At 39.1% G+C, this 10473-nt stretch overlaps 1 protein-coding gene across 8 annotated transcripts in view; it reads left to right on the plus strand.

Annotated features, from left to right (window-relative positions):
* Nucleotides 1-8137, plus strand: part of gjb7 (gap junction protein beta 7) — a 41579-nt gene extending 33442 nt beyond the window's left edge. For all 8 annotated transcript variants that reach the window (XM_073056404.1, XM_073056401.1, XM_073056402.1 and 5 more), the window contains one exon: nucleotides 4353-8137. In XM_073056404.1, the coding sequence (XP_072912505.1) occupies nucleotides 4379-5128 (750 nt within the window). In that variant the 5' untranslated portion in view covers nucleotides 4353-4378 and the 3' untranslated portion in view covers nucleotides 5129-8137. The remainder of the gene's footprint in view (nucleotides 1-4352) is intronic.
* The last annotated feature ends 2336 nt before the right edge of the window (nucleotides 8138-10473 follow it).

The raw sequence follows: 10473 nt of genomic DNA on the forward strand, positions 1-10473 counted from the left end.
TAAGCTTGATCTCAGTATGAAGGGACTGAGTTATAAAGATAGATTTAGAAACCACGGTGATTATTCACTTTGCTGTGCTTGGGGATTTAGTAAAAGGGCAAATAACCTGTAGTTCAGGGATGTCCTAGAATTTTCAGGTGTTTCTTTAATAGATCTAATTGTACTTGAGTCTGTGCAAGCAAAAGACCAGGTGTTAGGATGATAACGAGGTGTATTGAATATTTAAAGACTGTCATTTCATTTTCTGAGATTATGATTATTATTTTCTCAGAGTAGACCACATTTGGAAAACAATAATGTCCATTTTGGCTGTGGACCAGAAAATGAACTGAATTCCAGGATGCATACCTCTGTTACCTCAGCCAAGTTCGTACCTCCCATGCAAAAATGTGATACTGTTCTCTTTAATGATATTTCAACTAAAATGCACAAATGCACCAGGCTTCAGGGTATAGTTGCAACACACACAACATTCTGGAAGAACTCAGCAGGCCAGGCAGCGTCTATGAAAAAGTGTAAACAGTCGACATTTCAGGCTGAAACCCTTTTTCAGGACTTCTCCCCTTCCTTTCTGGTCCTGAAGAAAGATCTCAGCACAACATCGACTGTTTAGTCTTTTCCATAGATGCTGCCTGGCCTGCTGGGTTCTTCCAGCATCTGCAGATTTTCTTGTCTCAGAGTGTCTCAGAGTACACTTGACAACTGAAGAAAAGAAAATCTTTGCATTTTTACAGCATTGTAAACATCCCTTTCAGGATTACTCAAGGGGCCCAATGAAACACGATTTACGTATATCAGCTGTGGAAAACATAGATGAAAACTTAGACCAATGTTGATGAAATGGAACATTATAACTAGTAGAAATTTGGTCTGGGCAATAGTGTTAAATGAGAGTACTGAGCAATTTCAAAACTCTTCCAAAGCCAATGAGACTAAATATCAGGTAGGGAGTATACTAGAAGCATGTGTACTATTTTTGTATTAACATTCATGGCAAAAGAAGGATTAATCTCATCATCATTCCAAAATTAACTATTACAACACAAAACATAGAGCAGTACAGCAGGAGCAAGATTTTGGTACAAAATATCTGTGTTGTCAATGATGTTAATCCAAATTAATCCCATCCACCTGCAGGTTGTCTACATCTCCCCATTTCCTGTTTGTTCATGTGTCTGTCTAAATACCTCCTCCTGCTTCCTATCATATCTGCCACTTCAGTGAATTCATAGACTTATCACAATGTAAGAAAAAATGCCTTGTAAATCTGCTTTAATCTTAAACACAATAGATTCTGCAGATGTTGGAAATTCAGTGTAACCCACACAATGCTGGAGGAACTCGGCAGATCAGGCAGCATCTAATGAAATGAATAAACAGTCGATATTTTGGGCTGAGACCATTTTTTCTTCCTTTAATCTTCCCTCTTCTCACCTTAAAAATGCTCTCTAGTACTTGACATTTCCATTCTGGGGAAAAAGACTTATATTACTAGTGACTGTTCCTTCATCTGTCAAGGCTCAAACTCCACGATTGCCTTCCAAAATCATTAAGTCCTATTTCTTCTTTTAAGGGATTCCTTCAAACCCATATTATTGACCAAGCACATAGAGTCATGAAGTTTTACAACAAAGAAGTAGGCCCTGATCATCTGTTCTAATTGTTCCTTAACCTGCTCTACTCATCTCCTTCTACCTTAGGCCACGAACTTATCAATCACCCCAGATGAGTTATTAACTTCAAACTTTCTGCATAATCACTCAAAGAGTTGAACTGCATGTGCAATAACGAGAGCTGTATAACTCATCTCCTTCTACCTTAGGCCACGAACGTATCAATCACCCCTGATGTGGACACTTTCTGGAGGTTCAAGATCCATATGCTCCACAACCGCTGGACTAAGTGTGTAAATGTAGAAGAGGACTATGTTGAAAAATAAATGTGCTAGGTTTTCAAAAATTGACTCCTACCTTAGGCCACAGACTTATCAATCAGCCCTTGTACATTGGTTGTCCAACAATGCTCCTATGAATTGCTTCAGGGTGTTTATATCAGCAGAGGAACCTAACACAAATCGTTGTTGCTTAGGTTATCTGGGTGAAATGAAAGCCAAGGCATAATTATATATTTAGCGAAACCACGGGGTGTCAGCCCTCCTCCTCCTTCCTGCTTCTCCAGGAACCCATAATCCCAAATAAACCTGAACTTCCAGTTTTCATAAAGTATAAAACTGAGTTGCAGTTTGTGGCACATGGACTACACAGACTCATATTTTTGATGAAGAACAAGTTCCAATGGTATTGGGCAAACAGATAGTATCGAACAAAATAATAGATCAACTGGATATTAAACCAATTGCTGTACTGTAGTTAGTTAAGCAGCACCCACATCTGCAGATTTTCTCTTGTTTGTGGCTGTATTTAGTTACACTTTTAAGGACATTAATGAATCACTCTCACTACATTTCAAAGTTATTTATAAAAGGTAACACTGAAGTGCTTCTGAGAAATGTAGTCACATTGTTTCAATTCCTTCTCCTCTACAAAAGAACAAGGTTAGCTTTTGATCTACTTACCTAGATAGGATATACAGCACTCGTCAAGGTTTTAGAGGAAGCTCAGTAACTTGATTCCTAGTTAGTGAGCTGTTCCGTAAGGACAAATTGAGCAGAACGGGCTTGTACTCTAGAGTTAAGAAGGGTTTGGAGTGAAACATACTGTTCTCAGGATGCTTTAAGGATAAGGTGGCTGGTAGGGTAGGATCCCCCATTTCTCTTTTACACGGTCTCATAAGTGATTAGCTAATTTAGACTGACTATGAACAGAAGTTTTGACTCTCAGAGGGCTGTGAATCTTTGAAATTCTCGACCACAGAGCTATGAAAACTGAAACATTAAAAATAAGTCTATTGTGGAATGAAGAGTTATTGGGTTCGGGCAGCAAAACGCAGCTGAGCCCAAAGATTAGATCCCTTAGAAGCAGAGATTCATTTGACCTTTTCTAACCAAGTCCACTGCATTTGGTGCACACAATGTGTCCATTTTATTATGAAGCAAGGCATAGACTTGGTGACTATTGTATGGAATACCTCAATTCTCCTTCGCACTACCACACTGAATTATCTACAATATCCACAGCTTTCTCCTTTCCTATGGGACTGCAAATTGGGAAAATAGCCTCTCTCTCCCCCCCATCCCTTTATCAATCTCATTACCCTCCCCAGCACATCTGCAACCTTTCCTCTTCCCTCTCAGCCCTGATGCAGGGCCTCCACCCAGATTATGGATATACATTTTTGCCTCCACAGATGCCCTTTGGCCTACAGAACTCTTCCAGCATCCTTTTTTTTAATGTTTCCAGATTCCAGCATCTGTAGTCTCTCATTCAGTTACTCAGTCCTATTATATGGCAGAGGAAGGTTAAGGGACCCAGCTCCCATTTAACATGCTGTTATCTCATGAATTGAGCAATGCATTTTATACATATTGTGCAAAAGTCTTAGGTACATACATAAAGCTTGGGTGCCTAAGACTTTTGCATGGTACAGAATCAGAATGAGAATCAAGTTTAATATCACTGGCATATATTGTAAGATCTGTTGTCTTTGCAGCAATACAATGCAATACATAATAACAGAAAAAACATGAATAACAATAAATATATATGTTAAATAGTTAAATAAGTAGTGCAAAAATATAAATAAAAAAAGTAGTGAGGTAATGTTCATGGTCCAATGTCCATTCGAAATCGGATGGCAGAGGGGAAGAAGCTGTTCCTGAATCAGTAAGTGCAGTAATTTTATACATTGCACTGTACTGCTTCAGCAAAAAAAATAATTTCATGACATATGGGAGTGATGATAAATCTGATTCTGATATGAGTATCTATTGTGGACTGACTGTGGGAAGGGGGCAGGAAGAGGAGAATCAAGGTAGGGAAAAGGGAAAGGGGGAATGGAGGGAACAGGAAGCACCAGACAAGCATTCTGTAATGATCAATAAGCCATATTGTTTTGGAATCAAATGACCTTTCCTGGTGTCTCAGGGCTGGGTGTGTCTGCACTGGGACACTCTCCACCCCAGCACTCCTTCTCTGCCACCTCTCCCACAGCACTCCACCCTCGCCATCCCCAACACCCTTTGCTCCCACCAGATTTATAAATTCTATGTTGACAAATACAGTACTGTGCAAAAGTCACAGGCACCCCATATGCTGAAGACTTTTGCACAGTACTGTATGATGGGAAGTAAGGTGCGAAGGAGTGCATATCATTTCTTTAGTTCCCAGAGTATTTTTATTTCAAAAAAGTGTGTGGTATTTAATCTCTGAATTGCTTTTTTCTTGTTTCTACAGATCTTTCACCAAGCAACTGAGCAACCATGAGCTGGGGTTTGCTGCAAGATGTTTTGAGTGGGGTGAATCAGTACTCCACGGTAGTTGGAAGAATCTGGCTGAGTGTTGTATTCATATTCCGGGTCCTAGTCTACGTCGTGGCAGCAGAACGAGTCTGGAGTGACGATCAGAAGGACTTCACCTGCAACTCAGAGCAACCCGGCTGTGAGAATGTGTGTTTTGACTATTTCTTCCCTGTGTCACATGCAAGACTGTGGGCTCTGCAACTTATCATGGTTTCTACCCCTTCCCTTATGGTTGTCATGCATGTGGGTTACAGAGAGCGGCGGGAAAAGAAGCTCCATAAGAAACTGTACAAAGACAAAGGGGACTTGGGTGGGGGTCTCTGGTGGACCTACTTCTTTAGCCTGGTGTTCAAAACCATTGTTGAGATCGGCTCCTTGTTAATTTTTCACTGGATGTTTCATGGTTTCTCGGTTCCCCGCCTTTTGAAATGTGAGGTTGCACCCTGCCCCAACACGGTGGATTGTTTTGTCGGTCGGCCAACAGAGAAGACGATCTTTCTGTACTGCATGGCCGTCTCCTCATCGCTGTGCGTCCTGCTGAATGTCTGTGAGATGAGTTACTTGGTGATCAAGCACTTCAGGGATACCTGGCAGAAGAGGCCTTGCAAGAGAGAGCTGAGGCTCAAGTGCAAATGTGATTCAGGAAATTGTAATACAGACACATTTAGGAATGGCATCGTAAAGTCTGCTCCAAGCATTCACTCAATGTGAAACCAGAAAACGTATCACAAGGGGCAATCTCTGCCTGCTAACATAAACTGGTTGGAGGGACATCAGACGTGCTTTCATATAATGTGAACATGAACTAAAGATGCATTGCAGAACCTTTGGAGAAATATTCCTTGTTTAAGTGCTATATTTTCTCCAGAAACAGAGGGAAGGAGAACATTGCCTTCATCATGGTTCAATTATAGCAAAATGTCACCACCATAGAGTAGATTATTAATCATGCCTACTAATATTTTTTTTTCTTTAGCCTATTTATAAATAGTGCAAACATATCGATAAACAGAATACACAAAGTTCCAAGCCTGAATTGTGAAATCAACTTGTACTCAGCAACTATTAAGATGACTACACAGCTGAGAAAGGCAATTCCAGGGATTCTAGACCATCTTAGTCATTTATTGAAATCAGCCATGCAAAGTAATTGAGTAAACCATATGAATGACAAATTTTCCATTTGAGTGCTTAGCATGCACACCAACCCCTGATCAAGTCAGCGACACCACATCCAGCTGTGTTCAGGTCCACATCCTTGTTCAACAAGCAGCTCTGAGAGATGCCTAGTTATAGAATGTTTAGTCCTATCAAAGGTTTGCATTGTGATTTTACAAACAAGGGAGGACAGGTGAATAATGGATGTATAAAATAAATACGCCTACAGAAGGATTTACATCAACATCATTTATGTCTTTGTGTATGTTATCATGCAGAGCACACGCTTCATAAATTTGCCTGTTGTGCCACTGAAATAGATACAGTGGGAAGTGGAATTCTCTTCCAGCTGTGCATGAATTTACCTTTCGTCATTCAACCAACAGCTGAATAAGCTTTCCTACTGAGCAACCTGCCCACACAGGCAAGGGAAGACCTTGAACTTCGGCCCATGCTGATTTCACCCATTTCAAAAAGGGCTTAAAATGCAAAGAGCTGGGAGTATCTCAATTGTCCATGTCCAATGACTCCTAATTGGAAGTTGAGCACTCAGCTGCTGAGTGAAGATAAAATTTGTCTTGCCTGTGGCATGCCCTGCAGGCAAAGAGCCTGCTGTCAATCACAGCCCAGGCTAATCATGCTTAACCATGACTTGATAGCTGACCACCCTCCTCCCAACTATAATCACATTCAATACATAAGCAGTTTCTTCAGGAGAAAAGAGAAAAAACGGTATACAAGGCCAATGTAAAACCAAAATAAATGAATGTTATAAATAATTATGTCAGATACCAGGAAATGCCTCAGGTCAATTAGTTGCTATAATGAGTAAGACTGGTTATTGTTTGAATGCATAAAATCCATTATCAGAATACTCCATATCCACTCACGAGGAGAGAAATGTTCCAATTATAGAGAGCTGCTTTTTCCCCACACACATAAATAAGTTTCAACCATCCCCACACTGTTGGCTCTAGTGTGCTGCAAAGATCCACAATGGCCATCTTTCATTCTTCACCAAACTGCTGGCCCTCATCAACATTATGCAAAAACACAGAGGGTCACCATTCACATGTGAATGACACTCAGCTCGACCTTAATATTAGCACTTTGCCTCCTGCTTCTGCCTTTAAGCTGTCAAAATGCTTATGCCATATCAAATAATAGATAGGCAGAAATCTCTTCTAACTAAAGACAAGGAAGTCCAATACTAGCCCTGACCCATTTGCTTCCACAAATGCTGTTTGATCTATTTAGTTCTTGCAGCAGTTTGTCTTTGATCCAGATTCCAGTATCTGCAGTCTCGTGTGTTTCCAAATCAAAACCATTGTCTTCACTTCCTGTCATAAACTTGGTTCCAGAGCTACCAAATCTATCCTTCTATCTGTCAACTGTCTCAAACATAATCAACTTATTTGCCTTTATCTTTAGTCATTGATAATACTTTTGCAAAATGCATTGGAATATCTTTCTTCATTAGAAATGCCTAATAAATGCAAGTTCACAGAAATATTTAATAATTATCATTTGCGAGGTCATTTATTTTAAGTCATATGAGCTTCATGTAAGAACAACACAGCTCCCTGCAAATTTATTTGAATGCAGCAAATGAACCCAGCATTGCATCACTGACTCTCCATGCCTGCTGCATAAAATGAATTCCCTCATTTATGATCCAACAAACATGGCAGTTAGTTATGTAGTGTTATGAGTGATGAACAGACCTGATGGACAATGGGGTGCAGAGTTAACCATTCCCATCCCCCTCCTGAGAACTACAAACTATTGCTGTTGTTATGCTGCTCATGAGAGAGAGAGATAAAGCCCAGACAAGAACATTTGCTACAGATAAGAGGGGGAGAGAGACTGTTGATTTACTGTATTATGACTCTTTCTGGATTATTTACCTTCCACTACAAGGACTTGACTCGTTAACATTCCTCAGGAGATAGCAGGAGTGGCCTGATTTGATGGACACGGTCATTCAGAGTTGATGGATAGCTGAGACCCCGTGAGTGGGGATAAAAGACAGGTCTGGAGAGACACCCTTTAGACACACCAGTGGTCACTGACTGAGTGTTGGGAACCCACAGGAAAGGTGGGAGTTTCGGAGACTGAATCAGGAGATCGGTCAGTAAAACTCAGTGTTACAGCAGGACCGGTGGGGACTTGTGTGTGTGTCCACTCATGCCAGAGTGACGAGTCCACCATAGAAGAATGGTCTAGATGAAGACCAGAGGGGTCATAACTGAATGACCACAACGATACGATGGATTAAGAAAGCCACAAAAAGGTTTGCCTGCCGGAACTGTTGCTGTTACATCTCACTTGCGCTCGCTCTCTCTCTCCAACGATTTCAATACAACAACCATAACTACTTCAGCATTTATGAACTGAACTCTATACTTTCCTATGACAATTCATTTACCCCTAGACATCGATAGAGCTTGTTTATTATTGATTATTATTATTCCTACACTTTTAGATTTCTTACTACTAACTTGTTTTATATGTATATTTGCATTTCTGATATTGTGTAGTTTACTAATAAACACCTTTAGTTTGGTACCACCAGACTCCAATGGATTCTTCTTTCTCTGCTGGTCAGACACCCAGTTACGGGGTACGTAACAGTAGATTTTCTCTAGTTGACAACAATAAACATATTTTCTGCAAATCACAGAAATTTCTTCCACATACTTAATCTGAAGATAAAATACACTGATTCCTGAACATGTTGGTAAATTGGTTCCATTGATCTTTTATGCCCAGTGAAAAATTTTGCAAAGTATTCATCATCATCATCATCATGAGCCTTGTCATATGACAGAGGCAACTATGATTATTCTTGGCAAACTTTTCTATATAAGTGATTTGCCATTGCCTTCTCCTGGGAGAGTCTTTAAAAGACGGGTGACCCCAGCCATTATCAATACCCTTCAGAGATTGTCTGCCTGGCGTCAGTGGTTGCATAACCAGGACTTGTGATATGTACCAGCTGCTTATACAACCATCCAACACCTGTTCCCATGGCTTCATGTTACCCTGATCGGGGGGGGGCTAAGCAGGTGCTACACCTTGACCAAAGGTGTCCTGTCGGCTAAACCTCTTTTGGTAGAGATGTATCTCCTCTCCACTAACAAAAATATTTTAAAAATTGAAGAAGTAACTAGATAGGTTATTAAAATGTTTATTTTACCAAGTGATAGTTCATGTAAATCATGGAATGTGTTTGAACACTACTCTTAAGCCAGTGGACTTTCATCTGTTTCAAATTATGTTCAGTGGAGTAATTCTATTACGTTGCCTCTTCTTTCACCACAACACTTCTTGTAGTTATTTTCCACTTTCATGATTTCAAAGCTGCAATTTACACTTCCTTCAGAGGGCATTAAGAATCACCTATATAATGTAAGGTTGGTCACAAAATAAGCCATTCAACATTAGTCATCTCCTTGAGATTTTACTTCAGTCTGGAGTATTTCATGGTCGCTCATCTGTGGTAAAAGTCAACAAATGACCAGGCTTGAATTATTCATAATCTACCATGATGGGATTTCATCACAACTGCTAAGATAGTACAGATGTTAAATTACTGTAACTGAGATATCAGTGATCATTAATTTATAGTTGTAACTGCGAGGCTCACTTCAATAATTTAGTTTACTGTTCTACCTAAAATGACAATTTCTTAGGTTTTCAATGGCAATTTAGTTTTACTATTTTATTCAATTGTGCTTTGTGATTATAAAGATTATAGACATAGATATGTCTAGAGAGATATATGTGTGTATGTATACACACACACTTATGTTTTGCAATACACAATCTGACAGATATTGCCTTGAAGAAATTAAAAATATGGGCTTTGATCCACCTTTCAACTATGTACTTGCTAATTTTAAAAAGAATTGTTGTATTGATAAGATATGATGAAACTTGTAACATGCACAATTGTATTTAAGGATGAAAATAACCTGTTTGAAATATTACAATTTTATTTAATGATTCCAGGATTAGTTCGAGAAATTACACAACTTGATATGTGCATTTGGAAACATGTTAGTATTTTCTATTGTTCTGACAAAAATTAGACATTTTGTCCAGTTTTGATTTTGTAAATGATCATGAGCAGTTTAGAAAACACCAATTACTGCAGCAGTTTGAATGGAAGCTTACAAATCTGGATTAAAAAAACACTACAGAATGACTAACTATTTAAAAGTAAAGAGGTATTAAAAATACAGAAATCATAATTGCTATATGTACCATATATACCATTTCTTCTGCAACTCACACGACTCTTTCCACACACACAACCTCTACTAGGATAAGGGCAGGAAAAGAGTGCTAACATGACCAAGTTGAAATTTCCCTCTAAGGCAAATCCTATTCTAACTTGGAAAAAGATCACCGTTCCTTTCTCGTCACTGGGTCAAAATCCTGGAACTCTCTTCCTAAGAGTATTGTGGATCTACTCACACCTCAAGGACTGCAGTGGTTCAAGAAGGCAGCTCAGCACCACCTCTCAAGGGCATTTAGGAATGGGCAATTAAACACTGGCTCACTGTGAAGTGCACATCCCTTGAAGGAATATACTGTATATAAATAAAAATGATGAAAATCTACCAATTTTAAATCAGGGAAATTGTATTGAAAACTGCATGACAAAAAACAGGTCTGATTCTATTTTTAATGGATTTGTTTGGCTCCTGAAGCAGCTTGAATCTGAAAGGAAAGATATTCAATTACTTAGAAGATACTTGCAAAGCATATTTCTTAGAGTTGTGATCTTTTGAATATCCGTGTCTATTTGCAATAGGATAAAATTGTTGAATAGCTGTTTTCAAGTGTTAATTTGTCTTCAGTAAAGTAAATTCACAAAAAAAAACCTCCTA

This window comes from Hemitrygon akajei, chromosome 9 (genome assembly GCF_048418815.1).
Source record: "Hemitrygon akajei chromosome 9, sHemAka1.3, whole genome shotgun sequence".
Classification (NCBI taxonomy): Eukaryota; Metazoa; Chordata; class Chondrichthyes; order Myliobatiformes; family Dasyatidae; genus Hemitrygon; species Hemitrygon akajei.